The sequence below is a fragment of the Nylanderia fulva genome, unplaced genomic scaffold (assembly GCF_048542155.1).
Source record: "Nylanderia fulva isolate GAGA-0341 unplaced genomic scaffold, ASM4854215v1 Scaffold8, whole genome shotgun sequence".
NCBI lineage: Eukaryota > Metazoa > Arthropoda > Insecta > Hymenoptera > Formicidae > Nylanderia > Nylanderia fulva.
The window spans coordinates 6,553,300-6,579,262 of record NW_028190916.1 but is presented as its reverse complement, the minus strand read 5'-3'; the positions used below and the strand labels follow the sequence as shown (position 1 = coordinate 6,579,262).

The 25,963-nt window shown below is 25.8% G+C and overlaps 3 protein-coding genes across 4 annotated transcripts in view; 1 reads left to right on the top strand and 2 right to left on the bottom strand.

The window, feature by feature from the left end:
* Positions 1-278: 278 nt before the first annotated feature.
* Obp6 (odorant binding protein 6) lies at positions 279-2,958 on the bottom strand. Of its 2 annotated transcripts, none has more exons than XM_029311286.2 (6): positions 2,882-2,958; positions 2,166-2,247; positions 1,600-1,688; positions 1,233-1,347; positions 1,011-1,081; positions 279-488 (listed from the first exon to the last, which is right to left on the bottom strand). In XM_029311286.2, exons 1-6 carry the CDS (start codon positions 2,948-2,950, stop codon positions 471-473), a joined length of 444 nt encoding a protein of 147 aa, XP_029167119.2. In that variant the 5' UTR covers positions 2,951-2,958; the 3' UTR covers positions 279-470. The 2 variants fall into 2 exon arrangements, with proteins under 2 accessions (XP_029167119.2, XP_085345364.1); XM_085489238.1 differs by having other exon boundaries at positions 2,166-2,266; positions 2,882-2,941.
* On the bottom strand, positions 2,882-8,053 carry Obp5 (odorant binding protein 5). Its single transcript, XM_029311285.2, has 5 exons — positions 7,891-8,053; positions 6,996-7,074; positions 5,699-5,790; positions 4,444-4,555; positions 2,882-4,006 (listed from the first exon to the last, which is right to left on the bottom strand). Exons 1-5 carry the CDS (start codon positions 7,954-7,956, stop codon positions 3,921-3,923), a joined length of 435 nt encoding a protein of 144 aa, XP_029167118.1. The 5' UTR covers positions 7,957-8,053; the 3' UTR covers positions 2,882-3,920.
* A 10,275-nt stretch (positions 8,054-18,328) lies between these two features.
* The window catches only part of spri (Src homology 2 domain-containing protein sprint), a 152,989-nt gene continuing 145,354 nt past the window's right edge, over positions 18,329-25,963 (top strand). The window contains 1 exon segment of the mRNA XM_085489140.1: positions 18,329-18,576. Within this exon segment, the coding sequence (XP_085345266.1) occupies positions 18,496-18,576 (81 nt within the window). The 5' untranslated portion in view covers positions 18,329-18,495.

The following is a 25,963-nucleotide window of genomic DNA, read 5'->3' as shown; positions in this document are numbered from 1 at the left end:
ATATACTATTAACGTTTTGTGACGTTATTAATGTTTTGGAACGTGAAATATAATATTAACGTTTTATAAATGTTAAATATTTATAATTATAATATTTAATTGTTTAATGTTATATGTGTCGAGAAATATATTTAAAATATTATATTGTGTGTTACATTAAACGAAACTTTATAATAATATCTGAATCAATATATGATTTAAATTTTAATATTATTATTGATTCAATATTAAATTTTATTTTTTATCTTGGGAAAAGATGGAAAGGAATAAAAAGTGAATACATGTTATAACATAAGATTTATTTAATTAATATGTGTATTTAATATATTTGGAATAATTTTTCTTTCGATTTTGGAATTTAATACACAATACATATTCTACTGTAATGGCCTATTTTCATATCAAGATGAGCTGAGATAGTTTCCAGAATTAATGCGTTCTAAATGCGTTGAAGATCGAGAATGACATCCTCACGAGAAAAAGAGAAGCTGTAAAAGCGAGATTTTTGAGAAATTTAGAAACATTTTATAGATTTTAAAAAATTTTACTTATATGAAAACGTTTTATATTTTTATACACCATTTCTAAATATGTATATTTATAAATAAAAATAATTTTTATATAATATTAATTTATAATATATACAAAATTCCGTGTGATAACTTTCATTTAATTTTTAGATTAAAGAAAGTAAATTAGATATTTAAAAAATTAGAATTTAATAGTTTGAACTGAGATGTATTGTAAACATAATGTATACATACATACACATTATCTGATTAAAATATCATTATATGGAAGAATGTATCATAAAATATTTGTTAATAATGAGTTTTCGAATTAAAATGGCAGTAAGAACAGTTAATAATGAAATTGACAGTAATGATGTTTACAATATGTTATGAAACAGTTTATATGTTATAAAAATAAAAAAAAATTTATTTTATTTTTTACTTCATATTTAGAATCTGTGGTATTATGAAAAGATAAAATGATTGTTTGATTATTACCGTTGAATCGAATTCGTAGATGCATTTAACTAACTCGTATGCTAATTCACATCCGTCTCCTTTTTTCTTTACTGTAAATAAAAAATATCGCTATATATTAGATATTATAGGAGAACTCTTGAACGGAAAATATTTTAAAATAATAGTTAAATAATTAATTAAAAAATCAATTGAAGTTATTTAAAAATTTTATTTAGTTGATTATTTGAGTATTTTACTTACTGACTGGACCACAATGTTCCAATGCTTTCATAACAGGATCGAAAAGATTGTCGTTTAACATGAGCTCTGCAATATTGACGAATGCCTTTTCCACTAACCTGTCATCTTTAGTCATCTAGAAATAGTAAAAAAGATAAATTATATTTCTATTGTTTTTTGTGGAAGAACAGATTAATTATGTACAGATTTTATATGAGCAAAGAAATATCTATTTTTTGTATTTTTTAGAACAGTTATAATGAGCAATAATTTTCTTTCTAAGTACATGATGTCTCAGTTTTTATAATTTAGAAAAAGATTCATAAGAGAAAAGATGAGGTTCGCGAAATATTATTAACAATAAGTAAAATACTGAAATTTTACTTACGATTTTTGTGTTCAATAGCATGCACTTATAATAACACTGCAATTTCCGGTCGGATACAAAGTTACCTTTGTTTACCTTATCAAGTACCTCTATGCACAAATAAATATGAGAGCTTTGTTATACATATTATTATCATTCTTTTATATTTTCACTATTTTTTACAATAATTTAATTTAATCTATATTTTGGCTTACACACGTGTATGTATGTATATATTTACTGTATATGTTGCAAATATATACACATGTATTTATAATGTGTGTAGATTGTGTGTGTGTATGTGTGTGTGTGTGTGCACATATATTTATATACATATATATATAACATATCGTATTTTAGATTAATAAAAAAATTACATTTGTGTGTGTATGTATATAAAAGGTTCAGAATTTATAAAGTTTAGTGCTTATATGCTAATAATAAATTGATAAAAATTATTTTAGTAAACTTATATCTAGTAATCTTATATTTAGTAAATTTATTATAAAAAAGAAAATTCTATGACAATTATTAATATTAATAATTTCGAGATATGCGTAAAACTAGTTTATTTTATTGATACATACTCTGATCGATGCGAATCCTGTCTATGCAAATTTTTTTCATTGGCAGCAGCGCCTCATTAAATTCTTCCAAGGACATTTTTCTCTACGTAAATAAAAATGGCCTAATGACACGATCCAAAAAATGCGAAACATCTCAATATTTAAGTTAGTTTCTAAATCGAATAAATAAATGCATCAATAAATCTATTTTCTTATTTTTAATAAGATTTTACATAAAATATTCTGAAAATGGAGACATAATTCATTTTTCAAAAAAGTAAGTCTCTAATTATTTTGAATTGTATACGTGGAAAATTACATATTAAAAAGATATATTACAAAAATATTAAAAATATTAAAAATTAAAGGAGAAAGTATTTTATTTTTTTTTTTCGACAAGGAAGTAAAATTTTTAGATTTAACTCTTTTAGAGATATGACTTGACAAACTTTTATATTAAACCACCATATTCATCTCGACTAAAATATTCTTATTTTTATATTAAACTCTTAATGGTATTTTCTTATTATTTTTTTCATTGTATAAATTCTATAGATAAGAACAAAATCCAAACAAATATGAATATTTATATCTTATACTGTGTGTGAAAAATATTAATTTATACAAAATACACTATAATATATATTATTAATATAATTTTTTAAATTCTTATTTAAATTTTGATATTTTAATACATATTGATGCAATTGTGCGTCTTGTTCTTGACAAAAACTTACGCTCTCAGTATTCTGCAAATTTGCCATTAGTACAAATGCGATAAAAAAGCTCACACTAGCACCTTTCATATCTATTTGTTATGTCTGATTTTGTTTCGAATTTTTTTTACCGCGATATTGATCCTTAGTGAATGACAACTGGATCTAACTTTTGCAAATTGCGTGCAAAATACATCCATCTACTTTTATATGCAGGAAATAAATGAAGGCTTAGGGGGAGAACCCTCAATCTAAAGATTTCTTGAGGTGGCATATCCTAATACTAAATTACACCTAAATTACTGTGTTGGTTGACATGAGCGATACTTAACGCTAATAATAATGAAACCCGGAATCTTATTGTCATTTTCAAAGGTCAGATGATTACAACATTGTTGCAAATGCGCCATTGATGGTAATCTTGGGATTACGCATTAACGATGATGCAAAATACATAAGGAAATAAATTTCCGAAATTCTCGTCGGAAAAACATAAATAAAAGATTCTCTTAGAAATTGTATGTTTATTTTATGATTAATTGCAGATTTTTTTAGTTGTAGTATTAATTTTTTATCTTCAGTTTTAATTATTATTCAATTTTATTTAACAATTATTCAAGTAGAGGACAAGTAGAGGAGGAATTTCAGAAATTGCATTTTTACAGGGATGTTTGTTTCGAAAAGTATAATTTTGAATAAAGATATTTTAATATTGTGTAACTATACTTTAGTCTTTTCTGAACAGCGCTTTGACCAACGTAAAATTTTAACAGCTACTTTCATATACTTAAGATAAACTATTTATTTATTATAATGCACTAACGCGCATAATTATTGCATAATTTTTTTCTAAGATACAATTACTACGTATTGTAATCTATTTGCTCACAAATTTATATGATTGCACAAATTTTGTAATTTTTTCTATTGTATATTATTTATTAGTATAATATTCTTTTATATTTCTCAGGTTATGCTTACATAGTATTGCAAAAATAATCACAATTCTTCGTTTTCTGTAATTATATTTTTTTCCAAACTTTTCTGCATTCGATGTTAATTAAGGGAAGAAGAAGTGATCCTTATCATTTTTATAGCAACATTCTACAAATTTATAAGTCGTGTCGCAATCGTCGCTACCAGGAGCTATGAAAGGAAAACAGAGATTTAATAAACAATTGTTATTTTTCTTTTAAATCATTGGTTCTAATTAACTTATGATACTTAATTAATTAGTCAATTTGTAATAATTTTCATTAATGCATAAATAATTTTTTATGCTGGTGTATAAATTATAGATGCAAATATTTACTAAAATTATATTTACAAAATAGTTTTATTTGAAATTGATATTATACTGAAAATAATTTTGATTATTAATTTATTGTAAAAAATCACGAAAAAATTGTATTATGTAAACAATTTTTTTATCTCTTACAACAAAATGAATTTTCAAATCGATTTTTACATCAAATTTAGAAAACAACAACATAAATGTTGATTATTTAGTTATCTCCAAAATGCATTATTTTCTTTTATTAAAATTATATTTTTTAATTCTTGTTTCACAAAAATATACTTACACACGTTTGCGCATGCAGTTGCAGATGCTTTTATAGGTCCAGCCAGGTCGGCAGGCATCATTAGATCCAACTGTTTAATCATCATGCCATCATCTATGCGTCCACCCTTCCACTTGATTTGAAAAAAAAAAAATATATAATATAGATATTTATTTAAATATTAGAATATTAATATAGATATTAGAAAAGTAGGAACTTTTATATTACATATTCTTATAAATTATGTCAAGACGTTTTCAATGTCGAGTTTTTCGATTAATGAAATCTTTATTTATATTCTTTTAATTTTTAAATCAAATGTTTAGACCAAAAAATTCAATTAAATTATGATATCGATAAAAAGATGACACTCTTTCGTTATTATCTTCGCAAATATTATGATAAAGCTCTTTTGCAACATTAATATGCATGCATTGATATATATTGAAAAGAAGTAAAGATTAAGCCGACTAATTTTTTTTAATGACGAATATATAATAAATATGTTTATAAGTCAGAAAATATAGCACAAGAAATACTTTATGTTTTGAAAATGTTTCGATATTTTCTATTTTATTAGGCTGATTCATAAATAAGTTCCACTATAGATAATTAATGAATCACTTCTTCTGACCAGTATTATCGCGATATTGATCCTTAGTGGATGGCAACTGGACCAAACTTTTGCAAATTGCGTGCAAAATACATCCGTCTACTTTTATATGCAGGAATTAAATGAAGGTTTAGGGGGAGAACCCTCAATCTTAAGATTTCTTGAGGTGACATATCTTAATACGAATTTACACCTAAATTACTGTGTTGGTTGACATAATTAGCGATACTTAACGCTAATAACCCACGGTATTTTATCTATGCAAAGTTAAGAGTGTATCATTTATGAATCAGTATTCATATCTATCTTGAAAAAAATTTCAGATGGCAGCAGTAGTCAAATAATGCATTGTTTTGAACATAATTAAATTTAAAAAAAATTGTTAGAATAAAACACGGTTGAATTTATCATAACTATATATGTCCTCCTCGAAAATAAAAATTTAGGTGTGTCGGTTTTTTAAAACAAATTAGTTAGAGAATAAATGGGTTAAATATTTTTTCTCTCATTTTTATATGTATAGTGCATTAGTATTTTTTCTCAAAGCTGAGCAAGACAATAGAATCAATTTTTTATTGAATTCCAATAGATCGAACGATATTTTATTTATCGTTATGTTTCATATATCGCGATAATTAAGTGAATAGTGCTTTTATTTCTTACAGTTCGCATCGCTTTCATTACGCAGAGTGTGTAGCATTTTAATGGTTGATTGCCTTCCGGAAATTGGCCCGTTTGCATTCCTTCGACAGCCTCTACAAAGCGAAAATATTAAAAATTAAAAATCTTTTTATAATGAGAAAAATTCAACACTAATATTTTTATTATAATATTTCAAAAAATTATGGATGATTATTGTCTCTATTTTAGAAACACGTTATAAACGAAGTGTGCGAGAAGAAAGATTATTTACAATTGAAGAGATTTACAATTAATATTGGCGATTTCTGAGCTATTTATTAGAAGAAAGTTAGAATTGTGTAACAATATTGATAAGCAGGTTAAAAGAAACAGTTACGTTGAGAAAATAGACTGTTTGAAATTACAAAACGCGGATATACACGTAATATTCCTACTCACATGGAAAAATACGCTAAACAGTAGCATCTAACATAAATTGCATCCGGAAGACACAAGTAAGAATTAAAACAGAATTTGCTGCAATTGAGAGTGAAACCACACGTGTTTTTACTTCATTTCCAAGTATATTGTAGACCTCTATCAATTTTCTTCTCTTTTAATTTTGTTAATTAATTAATATTTTTAATTAGTGTGCATATAATTCATGTTTTTTTTATCTACATTTTTAAAATTATGGAATTATTTATTATTTATTTATTTTTCGGATTGTAGCTAAAGTTCAAAATAAAAATATATTTCATGAATATATTTATTAAATATCGAGTTATATATATTTATAAGATAATTTAGAAGATAATTAATATTTGATTGGATACTATTTTCTGAAAATGTTCAAAAATTGAGAAATTTCAGAAATTAGTCTTCGAAATTGATATAATAATTGAAAATCACAGAAATATGATAAAAGTGAAAAAGATAAAGAATAAAACATCTTTCGATTTTCACTTATTTAGCATATATAAGCGAATTTAAAGTTATGAATTTAACGAACAAAAGAATCTAGAAGATGATATTAGCCGATAAGATAAAGTACAGTATTAGTTATAAAGAAATAATTTTGTATGTCAGTTTAGATGATTTATATAAGTTTAATATATTTGACTTAATCACAAGATTTAATATTTTTTCTCTACTAGATAAACTTTAAATATGCAATAATCAGAGATGGTAGATGATAAATATGAATAATGAATTTTTTTTAGATCTTGTTATTTGAACGAGACCATTTAAAAAATTTTATGTACATCAATGATTGATGTAAAGTTGATTATTCATACGTCTGTAGCATAACATTAATTTCGATACTTGCATAACTCACCGGCATCTGCGTGGGATTTAGATATACATGTATTTCGAAGAGTCATCGCGGTCTTCTGAATTTGTTCCATCGTCAACACCTATAACATAATAAATGCAGCACATTGACAAGAAGCACATTAAATATGTATACTATTTTTCTGAAAGTAAATATTTTATATATGCATATGTAAGATTGCCACTCCTATGCATATAAGATATGCTTGTGCATTTTTTAATACCATGCAGCTTATCGATTTGATTTTTCTTTGGCTAGAATGTCGAGTTGCTATAATTATAAAGTTGTTGAGTAAATTAAATACGAAGCAAAAAATTATAAAATTACATTATTCAAAAAACTATTAAGTGGAGTTTAGAATTCTAATTTAAAACTTTATTGCAAGGTTTGACGAAAAATTGAAAGACTTTGTGACAAAAAATGAATAATTTTTGATGAATCTATAATTTTGACGAATCTATAATAAGAGAGAAATAAAACGTGCCGTATATTATATTATATTATATCTTTATTTAGTAATGGATCATTTTTATATAGATATGATGTGAATTATTTTTAATAAAGATATGATATAAAAAATTGAAGTATCTTTCTTCATGAAAAAATGCATTAAAAAATTTGTAAAATTTTATTTTTTTGTATTTCTTAATAATTAGGCAATAAGTTTTATTTTCTATGAAACTTAAGAGAATCCATAATATTTTCTGAGAAATTAAAATTATAGGAAGAATTTGCACTATTTTAAGTGCGTTAAACGCAAATTCTCGACTTGATTTATATTAATTAAAATATTGATTAAAAATTTACTATTCTATTTATGGCTCTATTTTCTATGTGACTCTATTTCATATAATGAATTTTATACATATATATATTTAATGAATCGTGCAACACTTACAGCATCCGATTGATTTATCGCGCAGAGTGCGATCATAACTATGCAGATTAATAAACGGGCACACATTTTAGAATATTTGTCAATTATACAAAAATATAAAACTAAATTTAATCCGAAGTATTCGAATTTTTATCAACGCATCGTAACTCTAGCTTTTGTCGCTCTCTTATAAAGACTCCGGCTGTCAACAAGTCGTTCGCAGTTATATCGAATTGCGATCTCGTTTAGAACTTTGATTTCATATCATTAGCCCAAAGAAAATTTATACTTTGCCTTCGAGGCAAAGGAAGAAGATTTCGTGATTTGTATGTCGAAGGAAAAAAACAAGAGAAAGAAAGAGAGAAATATACAATTTGATGGTTAAAACTTAGTGACTGGTAATGAACGCAGTGTAATGACATGTTCGATTGTTTCAATCACGAATGACAATACAGATGACAGCGTATTTAGTAGGTGCACGTAAACACCTCGTAATGTATAACGAAAAATATTCCGTTGAAAAATTAAAAAAAAGTTTAGTAAAAAATGCAGTTTATATAATAATAATAAAATAATAAAAAAACTTGCAATATTAATATTAAACATAATTGTTCATTTATTGTTATTATATCAAAATTATTATATTTTGAATAAGCATTCTTTGTTTTCTTTTTAATTAATTATCTAAAAAGATTTATCCTACAAATATTATATAATTATAATATATGATTCTAATTTATTTTATAATTATATATAATTTTTATTTTTAAAAATATATATAATTTTTAAAAATATATTTTTAGCTAAAAATATTTCAATCAATAAATTGCAGAAAATTATTATATCAAGATTTTATGTAAAAATATTATTGTAGAGAAATATTAGACTATATAAAAGCAAAGCAGAGATGAAAGAAAAACTTTCATAAATGTTTGAGAACTGCGAAGAAATTAATCGGTATGTCACGAAAACGATCAAAGTGCCGATGACGAAAAGTTTGGCGAAGTGTGATACGCCAAATTAATTATATGCCTTTGATAGCGGCCAGTCTTTTGTAATGCTAATTATTCAATTAAACCCGAAAACTTGACCCGTCTGATGTTGATTAGACCTTGTTTCATTTTAAGCGAGTTTGAATTTGAAGGTTCTCTCTCTCTCTCTCTCATTCAATAAATCGCAAAAAACACTAAATAAAAATGAAAAAGTAGAAAAGACAATACTTTGAGAAATTTTATACATATATTTGTAATAAATTAATATAAAAATATATTTGTTGCAAAACTAAATTACAATAAAAAAATTGTCGAACAATTTTTTTTAGTAAAAGTTTCTTTTATTCTTTACAAAACAAGTGTTTTTTAAATGATCGTATAATACTTTGTATGTAAATCGATTTTTCTAGAGATTTTGCATATAAAGGTATTAAAATTGAATTTCCAAAAAATATTATTATTAATAAATAATAATTTATGGAATTATTTTATAATTTCTTTTAGCATGCGACATAAACTATCTCAGCTTTATTTTATTTTGAATACAAAGAACATAGAATAATGATATGATAACTATGTTTTTTTTCTTTTTCTCACAACCGGAAGTGACAAATCAACGATAATTTCGACATGTATATGTATATATATCTCTCTTTGCTGATTCTCCATTCACACAATCATATGCGCATTTCCGGGATTTTGAAATGCTTCTAGGTGATAAACAAATTATATACAAATGCTTTGCTGATTTATGAAAATAACCTGTTATATCGAAATACAACATGCGTTTATTTTCGACGATCTTTATCGGCTGATTATGCGATTCAACGAGATTTTGCGGTGCACAAATGAGTAATCGTAACAAAAAGATATCTGGTTGATTTTATAATCAGTACACCGGAGAATGTCACATTACATCATTCACAATGAAGTAAACTGTTATTGTAATTAATTGTTAATCACGAGAAATGTTTATACATGTATAATCAAATATAAATTTATATATAATTATATGTATATAAAATATTGTTCGTATTTTTTTTCTCTTATATTTCTGTTTGTATATACTTACAATAAGAATTATTTTTCATGCATTATTTTTATTTAGAAGAAATAAAATTTAAAGAAATCTGAAAAATTATTAATACGTATAATTATACATATAAATGTATGAAATTATATATATATATAATTTCATATATTTTTGTATGTATTTTATACGTATAATGATATTTAAATTTTATATAATATAATTGTATTATTTTACTTTTTTCAAATATTTTTTGTAAATATTTTCTATTGTTTTTATTATTTTTAGTACATGAATACAATATACATACATGGATAATTACAAAACTTATGCAAGAAAAAGTAAATATATGTGGATGTATTCTAGAAATAAGATACTTCAAAATAAATGCGCGTTTGAAGTGAAAATTATTTAATGACGTTTAATATTTAATATATTTTTATTATCATATATAAATACATCAACAGTAATATATTAATTAAATTATGTCAATAAAATGTGTTTGTCTTGATGTAATTTTGAAAGAAAACCTCGATTAATGTACGATAATAACGAACAACAAACGGAAATGAAACGGCGTTTAATTATGTAACGAGGAACAACCGCGTACTTATGTAAGAAATTAATAACAATTTATTTTTTCGCTATTAATGTAAGACAGATGCGATTAATTGCTAATCAAAATAATTTAGATATCAATGTGTTTTCTTTATACTGAAAATAATTTGTTATTAAAAAGATGATAAAGAAGATATAAAAATATTTCAAAACAGTATAATTTATAATTTTTTTCTACTGATTATTACGCTCTAATTAATAAGAAGAGAGGACTCTTGTTTACCTATGAGATAATTGTCAACAACTTTGTTTGCTTATATCATATTGCTAACAATCTCGAGTATTAAAATGCTCTATGTCGTTATAAAAATTATCTTTATTGTTTTAGGGTGAAACATTTTGAGTATTTATACTTAAATAAAAGATGTAAAGAAATATTTTACAGAATCTATACTCTCTGAACATTCGACTTATACAGATTATTTAAAAAATTAAGTTCCACAATTGAATTCTTGCTCCGCAAGAAAAAGTGCAATTGCATATTTTCGATGCATTGTTTTATTTAAAAAGCGTTAAAATATATTTATTATTTTAGGGTGAAACATTTTGAGTATTTACCTAAATAAAAGACGTAAAGAAATATTTTACAGAATCTATACTCTCTGAACATTTGACTTACACAGATTATTTAAGAAATCGAGTTCCACAATTGAATGTAGCTCCGTAAGAAAAAGTGCATATTTCCGGTGCATTGTTGCATTTAAGCGTTCGACGCGTTTATTGCGCCATTCAACTTTTCCCTAAACACATATAATGAGCCGAAATTCCTTTTCCGAACATTTTTTGCCATGGTCGGTCGAGAAAATCACGGGTGGTCGCTCCGGGCAACCTTACACGTGTTTATGTCATATTTACAATAGGTATAACAATTCGCTCGTGAAAGTCGTCGGTGCATCTGAGACTGTTGTCGGCTGATTGCAATGAAGTTCAATGGCAACGATGGTGGTGGTGGTGGTGGTGGTTGGAGACGGTTGATGGTGCTGATGGCGTTAATGCTGGGACTAGTGGTGCCCGAGACCCTATACGTGCTCTCTCTCTCTCGTCGGTTCTTCCTGTCAAAGTCCGCGCCGCTAAAAATAGCCGTCTTCCGACTCGAGTGTGGCGATGCTTGCGTCAAAATTAATGATCGATTATTATTAATTATGAGGAATTGCGTCCGTAAAAGTGATGAGATGAAAGAAGAATGGGAGAACGCACAGTTACAGTGTAGAAATGAATGGGTGTTGTGTTTTAGGTAATAGATGGATTATATTTTAATTGATCAGTGATTTGTGAGATGTGTTCTCTTTGTGTTTATCTTTTTTTCGCTTTTCTTTTTATTGGACTGAAGCTTGCCTTAAAGAAAATAGTTTTAATATTTGTATTAAATGTAGCCAATAAAAAAAAAGTTTTAATTTTTTATTAAACAAGATTTAATTCAAATTTATTTAATCATCGTAGTTTTTTTTGTTTTAGACGTAATATATAATTTTTATTTAAAGACTAATATAATTCGATGATACTTTCTAATCGTGAGAAATAATGGGAAAAATAAAATAGAAATGAATGATTTCTCTTACTGAGTTTTTTGTACTCAAATGTATCGGTTTAAAATCTCCATAATTTATTCCTCTACAATAGACACGCGAATAAACATTTCTCGAGAGTGATTATTCTCTCGTGCATAATGTCATTAATTATTATTTCATAATCAAATGAACAGCAAACATATCGTGCGTTATTAATTAAGTGCCATTGAGCATGATGAAAATAAATCCGGTTATTATTTCAATCTGGATATTAATCACATAAATTTATTTATACTATAACAATGCACATGTGTGTGAAGTTTGAGATCGAAGGTATCTATTACATAAAAGTAAAAATTATAGAAAAATATAAAAGAAATGAAAAATAACATAAAAAGAAGAATAAACTTAAGAAAAAAAGTTCAAAAACAGCATAAAACTTATTCTCAATAAAGAAAGGAAAAATAGAATAAAACTATGTTACTTAAATATAAATTTAACGTATAAGACGGGCAACAAGAGCCAAATCGCGGATGACAATGCGTTATCCTAACGAAACTAAATAATTTTTCGTTAGAATTAAAATACCGGTGCACAAGGCACCAAATTTTTACTTGGACACGGCCAAGATTTTAAATATGAAATAATCTCATATTTTGAGATTTAATTTCAATACCCCTTTAACCCCCCTACGGAAAATAAATAAATGAATGCAAGAGAAAAATATAGATCCGAAAATCGCTGAATCGGGAATCGATATAACAGAGAAAAGTATAGAATCGAAAGGATCTGAATAGCTCAGCTGGAAGAGCAGTCGCCCGGCAAGCGAAAGGTCTCGGGTTCGATTCCCGATTCAGCGATTTTCGGATCTATATTTTTCTCTTGCATTCATTTATTTATTTTCCGTAGGGGGGTTAATGGGGTATTGAAATTAAATCTCAAAATATGAGATTATTTCATATTTAAAATCTTGGCCGTGTCCAAGTAAAAATTTGGTGCCTTGTGCACCGGTATTTTAATTCTAACGAAAAATTATTTAGTTTCGTTAGGATAACGCATTGTCATCCGCGATTTGGCTCTTGTTGCCCGTCTTATACGTTAAATTTATATTTATATATTACAGAGCCTTGTTAAAACTCTTATATTTGATACACGCTGGCTTAAAAAAAAATGCGTTTGTTTACCAACATTAATATATATAACAGAGAAAAGTATAGAATCGAAAGGATCTGAATAGCTCAGCTGGAAGAGCAGTCGCCCGGCAAGCGAAAGGTCTCGGGTTCGATTCCCGATTCAGCGATTTTCGGATCTATATTTTTCTCTTGCATTCATTTATTTATTTTCCGTAGGGGGGTTAAAGGGGTATTGAAATTAAATCTCAAAATATGAGATTATTTCATATTTAAAATCTTGGCCGTGTCCAAGTAAAAATTTGGTGCCTTGTGCACCGGTATTTTAATTCTAACGAAAAATTATTTAGTTTCGTTAGGATAACGCATTGTCATTCGCGATTTGGCTCTTGTTGCCCGTCTTATACGTTAAATTTATATTTATATATTACAGAGCCTTGTTAAAACTCTTATATATGTTACTTAATTTATTCTTTTTCAAGAATAAAAAAATAAAAGTGAATTGTTTTACAAAACTTATAGTTTAATACATATAAAACATAATGGAATAATAGAAATAATAAGAAAAAATGATATATATATATATATATATATATATATATAAATTTTATTAATGTTGAAGCAGAAAGCTCTGATAATGAATATCCTAAATATATAAAAGAGAATAGGCTAATAAATTTTATATATCATAATATGCGATAAATTCCGCAAGTTACAAACGCAGCTGGATATTATGACTTTTTTTATACAGACATATATCCCCATTAAAAAATATTCTAAAAAATGTTATCACAAAAAATTTTTAAATCATTTAAAAATATTCCTAAAACCATTTTAAAACGTTTGTATGCAATATTTTATAGAAATATTTAGAAATATTTTTTCAAAACATTTATAATATTTTGTGCTATATATATATGGGTATTGTTTTTTTAAAGAAGAACATTTTTAAAAATATTTTTAAAAGTTTAAAAAAATATTCCAAAAAATGTTATCACAAAAAATTTTTAAATTATTTTAAAATATTCCGAAATCCATTTAAAAATTTTTTATGCAATATTTTATAGAAATATTTAGAAATATTTTTTGAAATTACATTTAGAATATTTTGTGCTATATGGGTACTGTTTTTTTTTTTTTTTAGTCATATATATGTGACACTCGCAATTTTCGAAATGACTTCAAACAACATTCCTAGCGCACGTGTTCGTTCGAGTTTCGAGCGAATAGCGATTCATTTTACATTCGGATGTTCCCCTCGTAAATTCGAGAGAAGGTGTAACTGTCTGCCTTCACTTGCCTTGAACTCGGGGGGCCTTACTTACCTTACATTCACAGAACAGGAACTACGGCAAGCGCCTCTTAGGAATGCCTCTTCCTCACGTTCACGGTTTATTCGTACGAATTCGTGAATTCCTCGCTTCTGAATTCACAACCGGTACCTTGCGCATAGTATTATTCACCTCCAGAAGAAGAAGAAGAAGTGCCATTTCTTTTTTCTTCTTATTTCCCCGTTCTCACATTTGGTATGACAGTCGGATATATAGGCGTGAGAGAAACGCAGTCGAGGAAATGAAGAACAATACCGTTCGTCTACCTTTTAGAAGCAACCCGCCATATAATTGTACGGTAGAATTTATTATACACAGAATATCTGATCTCTCTCTGCGTTATTGTGCACAACTTTAAGAATTTCTTTCATAGATCTTGTTCCAAGAATATTGTGTATTTTTTGGAATTTAAATCATAGCATTTCTCGTTAGTTGAATAAATAATTAATATTAAATGTACTATAATATATAAAACAAGTAAATATATATATAAATATTTAAAAAATTACTTGTAGTGATATTAACTATAAAATAAGAATTTATATACTGAATTTTGTGTGAATGCTTCATTATTATTTATATGAGTTTTTTATCAATCTTATTTTTATAACAGAAAATAAATAGAAAAAATGTTTTTATTAATTAAATAAAATTTATTTAAAGTGTTAATAAATTTAAAAAAATTGTATCTTGAACTGACATGAAGTTAAGAGAGTTATATTTTTCTTTCTTATAAGCAGAGATGTGCATTTGCATATGCATTATGCACCACAGATATCATATGAGACGTTCTTTGTTGTGGTTGCTGTTGCCACCTGTTGCCATAAAACGTAATTAATATACAGAATTTCTTCTGCTAAACGTTCTGCAAAACTGTTATCTGAATATTGAGGTGGCATAAAAGGAAAAATATAATTATATATTTTTAGCTTATTAAAAGTTTTTGATACTTTATTAAAATAAATTTACAATATATATATTGTAATTTTGGGTGTGAAACATTTGCATTGTTTTTAAAATATATTCAAAAAACATTTAAAACAAATATCATTCTGTATACATACAATTTTTTAAGGTTCTCTTTAAATAATTCTATTTAAGCGCTGACATAAAAATTGTTTTTATGCACAATTATTTTTTTTATTTCTTCACTATTTTTATTTTATTTTATTTTATTTTATTTTAGGTATTTCTATTATTTCGAATAAGCTCCTAATACATTAGTAAGTTTTTCGATCTGTGAATATTAAAATATCAAACAATGAATGGCTAACTTAAAATACGTAAGCATATGTGCAGTATAATTCTTTATATTATTTTCGTTGTCTTGAAATACTTGAAATCTTCATAAAGCATTTAAAATAGATATTCTGTATACATATAATTTTTTTCTATAAGATTCTCTTAAAATAATTCTATTTAAGTTGACATAAAAATTGTTTATTATACACAATTATTTTTTTATTTCTCCACTATTTTTATTTTATTTTATTTCTATTATTTTGAATAAGCTATTAATAAATTAGTAAGTTTTTCGATCTGTGAGTATTAAAATATCAAACAATGAATGATTGACTTAAAATACGTATAAAAAAATATATAAGCATATATGCAGTATAATTCTTTATATTATTTTCGTTGTCTTGAAATACTTGAAATCTTCATAAAGCATTTAAAATAGATATTCTGTATACATATAATTTTTTTCTATAAGATAAATTGTTTATTATACACAATTATTTTTTTATTTCTCCACTATTTTTATTTTATTTAATTTTTATTTTATTTTATTTCTATTATTTCGAATAAGCTATTAATAAATTAGTAAGTTTTTCGATCTGTGAGTATTAAAATATCAAACAATGAATGATTGACTTAAAATACGTATAAAAAAAATATATAAGCATATGTGCAGTATAATTCTTTATATTATTCTCGTTGTCTTGAAATACTTGCAGCTGCTCTTAACCCGACGCATGCGGCAGTGCAATGTGCTGATTAATTTCGATTAAGATTGATTCACTTGCGAAATTGTTTGAACGATTCTTAAGAATGACGTTGGACACTCGAGAGTATTTTTGTATCTAACTACTCGAGTTGTTAATGAATATGTTGCTAGCACGTTCGCGTGTTTCGTCAACATTCTCTCAATGTTTCACGTGTTTTAAGCTTTAACTCATTGTGTAAAGAAAACGACCGGAAGCGGAAGCCATTGTGTTGCGTAATAATATACTGAAATATAATTGCACAGTTATCTCTTCGCGATTATTTGTTCGTTGACTTTGTTTTAGGAACTGACAAGGAGCAAATAAAATTTGCAAATCTTCAAGATAGGATTTATTTCGACTTATTAGTACCTCAACATTTTCTTCAAGAAGATATAAACACTTTTAGATAATGCGGAAATGCTAACTCACTTTTATTGTACGAGGGGAGAATGTGAACTAGATGACTCAATAGTTTCTCATAGTGGACTCACTGTTAGATTCCGAACGATTAAATCTAATTAAATTTAGTTTCCGAACGATTAAATTTAATCAGGGATCTTGCATGTTAATCGTGAAAAGATTAGTTTTAATTGAATTTAGTTAATATATATATATGTTTAATTTAATTAATTAATTTGTTTTGGAATAATTGATTGCAATCGATAATCTTGTTTTTGCTTTAAATGCAATATTAATTTTAAAAAGATTATTTTGTGAATATAAATAAATTAAAATATTTTTTGTTTTTAAAATAATAAGAATTTTTATGTTTTATCTAAAGTACTTTTTACGCTCAACATATAATATTGTATAATTATACATATTGCAGGATTTCGCAGAATATATTAACGTTTTATAATTCAATTCCATTATTATACATATGATTTAAGCTAAAATAAAAAAAATATTAAAAATTTTTAATTTCTTTATTCTTTAAATAAAGTTTATTATTTTATTCTTTAAAATATTCATTTTTATTTTATCGAATTCTTTCGTGTGTATGTACACATTTCTCGATACAAGGAAGTTTGAAAATACTTGTGGCAATAATTTCAAGGAGGAAGTCACAAAATTATGCCATGGGAGCTGTCAAGGCCGCGACCTTCCTGAAGAGCATAATAAACTTGAAAAGAATTCGCAGGGACAGCAGACGATGCGATGAGAAAACGAAACAAACGGGAACAATTCGTGAATAAATCATGACGCTAGATATTTACGTTCCCTTGCGCGTTATGAAAATCATGGCGGAAGAAAAGCCAAATAAATTCCATGGGAAGGGATAAGTCTTCTCGTGCATGACTACAGCACTGCACATCCTAAATAATGTTTCACTATTTATATCTAGATCTTACTAGATACATATATATTTTAACTCGACGACCGAGATTTATGTAACATAATTTCACAATTTATCTTAATAATAAATTTCATATGAAGTTTAATGAATAAAATATGTAAAAATGTATATTAAATCAATATATATTAAATGTAATATTAAATTACTAGTATAAATAATTAATCTATACTAAAAAATGGTTGTATAAAAATTTAATATTCTGCGTACTAGAATAATCAAATGACAGGATCGAGTAAATAAAATAAAGATCTGCTCCGTGATACATTAATCGTTTAATATAAATAATTAATTTCTATATTTGAAAATACTTTACTATAAATAATTAATTTATATATTTTAAAGTGCTACATAATTTAATATATTTGTGAATATGTATATATAAAATTTAATAATAAATTATAATTATTCATGCTATTTCTTTTTATATTTTGATAAGATTTAAAAGAAATCACTTAATTATTATATGTATTTAATTATTGTTGTTTTTTTTTGTTGCAGATCTATCGTTGATAAAATGATGTATATGTGAGAAGTGTGTTTTGTGATATTTTATTTTAATAGAATTTGTGTGTGGTGTTAATCTTTTCTTTGATTTATTATTTGAGTTTATCGAGATAAATGAGTGTTGTGTGTGAAATTTATTGCATGATCATAAACTAATATGAGAGAAAGATGACGTCGCTAATTCAGAGGGATTTCGGATCCCAGAGGAAAAGGGAGTCTACTAGCAGCACAGCATCCAGTTATTTATTGGTGAGTATATTACATTATATAATTACTAACAGTTAGTAACATTCACAATTATGAAAACTATGTTTGATTTTTGTGATCAAAAAATATCTTGTTCTAGTTGATAAAATCTTAATGAAAGCTTAATTATTTAATAATAATTTAAAAACAATTTAAAATGAAGTTTTTTTTTAATTAAAAATATTATCGTATAAAGAATGATTTTCTTACACTTTCTGATTTCCAAAATCGTAAATATATACATTTTGGATTTTCTAATACTTTATTTGTCTAAAATTTCATTTGTTAAGCGCTTCATCAATCACGAATTTTTTATCGCATGTATTATTTTATTTTTCGAAAATTTCATTTGTTAAGCGCTTCATCAATCACGAATTTTTTACCAAATTTATCGAATTTATTATTTTAATTTTTATATTCTATTTTTCAATGAAATAATTTTGTAAGAAAAATATTACTTGGGAGAAGAGCGTTTTTGTCGAAACATTTTGAGGGAAAATCGATTCGTTATCCGGAGGTTTTATCCAGACACCCCATAGTCGGCAATTCGCACGTGTCCCAGCGCGAATATTCGCGCGCGGTAAGCTGGGATGCGAATAAGCGTGTCCTTTGCCGCTGCAAGAGAGGAAATTGCGTGACGCACAAGAGAAACTGACGCCATTTATCACAGCAAGGCGGGGGAGTGCTGTCGCACGGAAATTTTCGGCGAGCCTGGAAAAACTTCGCTTTGATTACCTATGCGTGCGTTATTTCTATTTTTTATCTCCCTAGATTTTTTTTCTTCGAACACGAGTCGAGAATTTAAAATTCAACATATCCCTGCTGTAGAAATTGTCACAATTTTTTCGCAAGCAGACAAATGGCAAAACAACTAATATAAATAACACAATAAAATATCAGGCTTTTTAAAGAGATATATTATTAGCTGAATAATATTTATGAATGTTAGTTATATTTTTTAAAAATAATTTCAGAGTTTTATTTTTTGATTACAGAGTGTTTGATCAATATATAGGTATATTATATTTGGGATTTATTTAAAAAAATATATCGAGATATAAAACACAAAATTTTTCGAATTAAATTTTTGTAGAGAAATTAACAAAGCTCTTAGAAAATTTAAATCTTGATAATGATATATGTATTAAGAGCAAGGATCATCAGAATATAATTTCGATCATTCTGATCGTGATTTATAAATTATCAAGATATATTCCTCTTTTTTCTGAAGTTTTACTTCTCTCTATTAATTTTGAATTAGTATAATTTATTAGTAATTAAATAAAATTAATAATTACATTTGACATTTATATCACCAATAATATATATCTCATTTTTTCATAATATTTTCAAGGTAAATATATATTGAACATTTAATACAGAGGAAATATTATAAATGACACACATAAAAAGTGATGGAAGGGATTGCAATGCTTCAGAAACGAAAAGTAAAGCGTCATCGTGGTATCTGGGGAAACCCGTCGGCGAAATCCTGTCTTTAATGCAAATTTCGTCATGCATCTGGGGGCGAGATATCGCATCTTTGTAGAATTAATGTTCGCGATGTTTCCCTTTCATTTCCGGTCCCTGGATACATTTTCAAAACGTGATAGATCGTTCGAATATACTACACAGGGATACACTACTTTGCTTCGTAAGAATCCATTTTTCTTTCGAGAAATTGCACTAGCGAGGAAAATAACCCGAGCGTTTGCGTGCAAGAAGAGAAATGCAATAAAAATTTAATTATTTATAGAAATAATACTGTCTAAATATATATCTTTGATAAATATAAATTAAATTAAATTTTAAAATTTAAATTTTTCTTGAGAAATGTATTTTTTAGTTATACAATTACTACCCATACAGCACAAAATATTTTTCAAATCGTTTAAAAATATTTCTTAAAAGAAAATAATTCTCGAAAATATTTTTAAAATGTTTCTGCTTTTTCATGTTTAAAAAATATTTTCAGAAATATTTTTGAATATAGATTTAAACTAATATTTCAAAAATATACTATATCAAATATTTAAGAAAATATTATCTGAGCTTTATTATCTGTAAAAGAAGAACATTTTTCAAAATATTTTTAAAAGTTTTTTAAAATATTCTAAAAAATGTTATCACACAAAACGTTTAAATCATTTCAAAATATTCCTAAAACCATTTTAAAATGTTTTATGCAATATTTTATAGAAATATTTTTTGAAAACATTCATAATATTTTGTGCTGTATGGGTAATTAAAAAATTAAACTTTTTAATGGTATAATTAAAAGTATTTTAGTTACAAAAATATTATAAAAGAGATATATTTTACTTATTTTATACTATAATAAAGATTATATACATATAACAACACATATATATACTATATAAACTCAATTGAAAAAATTGTGGGATTAGAAGAGGTTGAAAATAAGATATATTTACGACCTCGACACTTAAAATTATGGACAGAATTGAACTAGGAGACAAAACGAGTAATGGATAGCCCAAAATGGGCTTATCTCGTACATACGTTAGATATGCGAAAATTGCGTAGGAGATCACACACTATAAAACTACTCCTGAATATTCAGTGGAGCATTAAGTTGCGCGTAGCTTACCCGGTCGGAGACCATCTGTTCTTATCCGCGCTGAGTTTAAAACGTTTTTAAGCTGTCGGGACAATGGGGTGGCTGCTAATACGAAGGTCGACGAGAGGGCTGGCGATGATGGAAACGGACCTCGCCGTGCTCAGGCATATAATCGCGCAGACAATCCACTTCATATTCCAGGATAATTGTGCATGTTTTTCGAATGGAAGATATATATCCCTCGGAAAGGAAAAATTCAACTGTACACTGAAAGAAATATTTATGTAAAATTACATGATTATGCTGGGTTTTTTTCCGACCCAGCGTAATCATGCAATATGGAAGATTACAGATTATATGGAATTTCATATGAAATATATTCTTAAAATGTTTTTCAAATGGAAGATATATATCTCTCGGAAAGGAAAAATTCGACTGTACACTGAAAGAAATATTTATGTAAAATTACATGATTATGCTGGGTTTTTTTTTGCAGCATAATCATGCAATATTGCTACTTATATGGAAGATTATATGGAATTTATATGAAATATATTCTTAAAATGTTTTTCAAATGGAAGATATATATCTCTCGGAAAGGAAAAATTCGACTGTACACTGAAAGAAATATTTATGTAAAATTACATGATTATGCTGGGTTTTTTTTTGCAGCATAATCATGCAATATTGCTACTTATATGGAAGATTATATGGAATTTCATATGAAATATATTCTTAAAATGTTTTTCAAATGGAAGATATATATCTCTCGGAAAGGAAAAATTCGACTGTACACTGAAAAAAATATTAATAAAAATATTAAAAAAATAAATATTTTCGAAATTAAAAATATTTCACTGAACATGGAATTACACATAGAAAATGCTAGTAATGTATAAATGCTATAAAATAATGTTATAAATAAAATGGATAAATACTTATAAAATAATGTTCTAATAAAATAAAAATAGTAAATTTAAAATTACATATGATTTTTGCATAAAGAGAATTATAAAAAAAGACTGAATATTGCAAATTTAAAATTAAGAGAACGAAATATTACAAAGAAATCAGCCTTAATTGTCATTAAATTAAAAGTGCGTAGGTTTGGTATAAAAAATAATACTTATAAACATGCCAAAGCTGTATAGATTAATTATTCATGTCCAATTGATAATTGCTTGGATTTTAAGAAGAGATATTTAATCACTTATACTCTATTTATTGTACATTTAATCAAGCAAGTTTAAACTTTTTGCCATTCCAATTCTATAATTTCTTGTCTCAATACTTTTAATAATTTTTTGTCGCTGTAAATTTTATTCAATTAATTTTTTAATAATTAAGATTATTATTTATTTCTTGAGTTACATCCTATATTTTTTATTTCCTTATTTATAATACATTTAAAAATGTCTGCAATTTTTGGCTTTATTAATCTGATTAATATTTTTAATTCTTAAGATTATTAAAATATCCTTATATATTATACATTTTTAGTTTATTTTTAAAAAATGTCATATAAAGATTCGAGAATGATTGATCTCCTTTAAGTCGTCGACTTAAAGGCGCGCTTTTACACGATAAAAATTATTTGAAGGAGGCATCGTCATACATTTTGGAGGTTTCGACTTTTAGCACTGCACCCTTTCAAATAATTTAACATCGTTTTAAGTTGATTGAAGATGAGATTTATTGCAATGAGATTCACTTTTTCACATTCGTCCCTCTTTCTTGACTGAATCTCCCTTAGTTTTGTAACGAAATGTTTTATTCTAGGTTTATGTTATTGATATGAAAAATTTTAAGATAAGAATCCATAAATAACAGAATATATTTCTAGAAATAGCTAGTTTGTGAGTAGACAAAGAAAAATATAGCTAAGATAAATAAGTAAAAGAATCATTTTTTAAATTTGATAAGCGAATTTTAGCTTAATAAAATAGGATTTTAGACACAGTTAATAAAAATACTTTTTTTTAATTCTGAGTATTTAAAAATTATAAAAGAGAGATGTTAAACTAATCAAAAAAATAATAGATAGAATAAATGAACATTATTAGATTAAAAGTGGAACGAAAGATCATCATCACAACAAAATTTTATCTATTTCACCAACAAGTATTTTAATGATGGATTTACATTTAGGATTATTATCGGATATATCGGATATATTGTATAATAACAAATCTAATTAACTTCTATTATATAATAATTTTGTAAATAACTTTTATCTGGATAAATCTCTCTACGGAAAATTATTTAGTTAATTAAAAATAATATTTATTTATTTTTTATGATAAATGATATATGCATATGTATATATTATCTTTCTTCATTTATCTTATTTAGTGGTTATTCAAATACATATTTAATAAGTAAAATTTGAAGTAAAAAATATTTTGACATACGAAAGGAAGAGAAGATATAAAAATATTTTTTCTCCTTTTTTCACATTGTTAGCATGCCACGCTTTTACTACATATCTTCTGTTTTGATCAGATGTTGCTATAGCAATTGAACCAGTTACTACTAGTATCGATCTCTAGATATTCAGTGCCTGCACATTCATGTTTAAGTTCAGTCAACTACGACACGCGCGATTAAATGGTGTTGTGATGATATATTAGTACGGCACTTCAATATTTGGTATATAAAATTATTCGTTTATTATAATACTACTCGCAATCTCAGTCCTACTGTAATACAGAATTTCAAATATATAAATAATACGTATAAATTATTTCATATATAAATTTCATATATATGTATATGTGTGTGTGTGTATGTTTCTACAATATAAATACATGAAATTCTTATAATTATATATATTTATATATATACAACTTATAATATATAAAAAAATATAAAATATATTAAATAAAATATATTAAATAAAATATATAAAAAATATATTTAAAAAAAAATATATATACCATATAATATACACGTGTTTGTATTTTTTATATTGATAGTTTAATACAAATACCTCGAAGTTTCTTTACGTGATATGTACGAGAAAGTGAAACTTGTTATTTAAATCGCAGAAAATGTCACTAGACGATTGCTCCTGTCACTCGAATTCTGCGCGAGATTAAAGGCAAACAGATGCGAAACGAGGTGGGAGGATCATCTCTATTTTCTTTTTGTCGACTTTGCAGACGAATGAAATTTCTCGGAGGATTCCTCCGCCGACGAGTCGCGACTTTTTAATATCGCGCGAGACGATATAAATAGTTAGTGATTGAAGATTGAAAAATTCGTGCGCGGCAGTGACGTTTTCTCCTGTGTAATGCATCGAAAGTTGATTCTTCAGTGGATTAATAAAAATTAATAACAAAAAAGAGAAAGCATTATTTTGAAAAATTTTTTTCTGAGAATAAAATTCTTTCTTTAATCGAAAGGGAAGGATGCATTTTAAAATATCTTTGAAAAATTTAAAATTTTAATGAACAAAATAAGTTGCAATTTTTATATATTTTTCATAATTTATATTATAAATTTTATTTATATTTATTTATATAAATTTTCTATAAAGAACTATGAATAAAATTTATAATATAAATTATAAAAAATATATACAAATTTTAATACAATCTTTTGTTATTTTATTGCAACGAAACATAAGCGTGATAAATTTTTCGCGATCTCTTTCTTTTTGCATTAAAGTTTAGATTAAAGTTTACTGCATTTGCGTCGAGTCGCGTATCGAAAATGCACATTTTATGCCGCTGCAGCAATAACTGTAGCAAAGTGAAATTGCGTGCATTGTAAAAAAATGTGTTATCACGCCTTCATATTTTCATGCGACAAAAGAAGCAAAGATCGCTATCGAAAATGCAAATTTGGTTTATCATTGCGCAGTGCGTTTCGACAGTTATTTATGTATATGCGCATAATAATGCGTGATGCATATGAATGTGTCGTATTGAGTCTTCTTCTTCGCTTCTTCTTCTTGCTCTGGTTACGTGACGGATTGCCTTTTTGGGATGTTTCGTCCAAGGATTCGGTTGCTTCATTTATATGAATTGGATGATTTGTATTCGTCATCGACGAGCCATTACAGTTCATCGCGATTCGTATTAAAACATGACACATTATTTTTTTTTATATTTATTTTTTTACGTAATTTTGTTTTATTATATATTATATATTTTTTATATATTTTTTATTATATATTTTTCTTTTTATTTATTTTTATCTTATTTCTCTCTCCTTTCTCACCCGCATAATTTTTATTTATTTTTATATATTATGCATCTATTTATATATATTATATTTTATTTTTATTTTTCTTTATTTCTCAGAATTTTATAAAATTTTATTGATACAAATGTAATGAATATCTAATCGCACCTGTTTGTTTTAGTTTGTAAGTAGATGCTTTTATTTATTTGAAAATTAATATTTTTTAATTCTGCTATAAAATTATCATGAATATATTTTATATTTATATAATTGGATATTTAAATGAAATAAATGAATAGGTATAATTGAACAAGAGATTATAATATCATAAAAAATATATGCAGTTTCTTTCGCTACAAATAAATAATTTATTAATTTTTAAATAAACATTATAGTTTTGCTCTTTTTAACTCTTTCTCTTTCTCTTTCGTCCCTTATGGATCCCTTCTCCTCTTATGGAAAACATGAATTTGTTACGATTACCATCATACGAATACAGTGCGTAGCAATGAAAAGGTGGCTTGATATCTTAATCCTAGTAAGATTACCGTATAATGTGCGTTAAACTCGCAAATGGCATCGTATTACAATACAATGGATAAGACAATTCATATTATCCTA

Coding starts and splice junctions, on each gene's coding strand:
- Obp6 (XM_029311286.2), bottom strand. CDS start 2,950: ATGAAAGGTGCTAGTGTGAGCTTTTTTATCGCATTTGTACTAATGGCA. Junction 1,689..2,165: donor CAGGATTCGCATCGATCAGA/GTATGTATCAAT, acceptor ATTTGTGCATAG/AGGTACTTGATAAGGTAAAC. Junction 1,082..1,232: donor GGAACATTGTGGTCCAGTCA/GTAAGTAAAATA, acceptor TTTTATTTACAG/TAAAGAAAAAAGGAGACGGA.
- Obp5 (XM_029311285.2), bottom strand. CDS start 7,956: ATGTGTGCCCGTTTATTAATCTGCATAGTTATGATCGCACTCTGCGCG. Junction 7,075..7,890: donor CGATAAATCAATCGGATGCT/GTAAGTGTTGCA, acceptor ATTATGTTATAG/GTGTTGACGATGGAACAAAT. Junction 5,791..6,995: donor TAAATCCCACGCAGATGCCG/GTGAGTTATGCA, acceptor TTCGCTTTGTAG/AGGCTGTCGAAGGAATGCAA.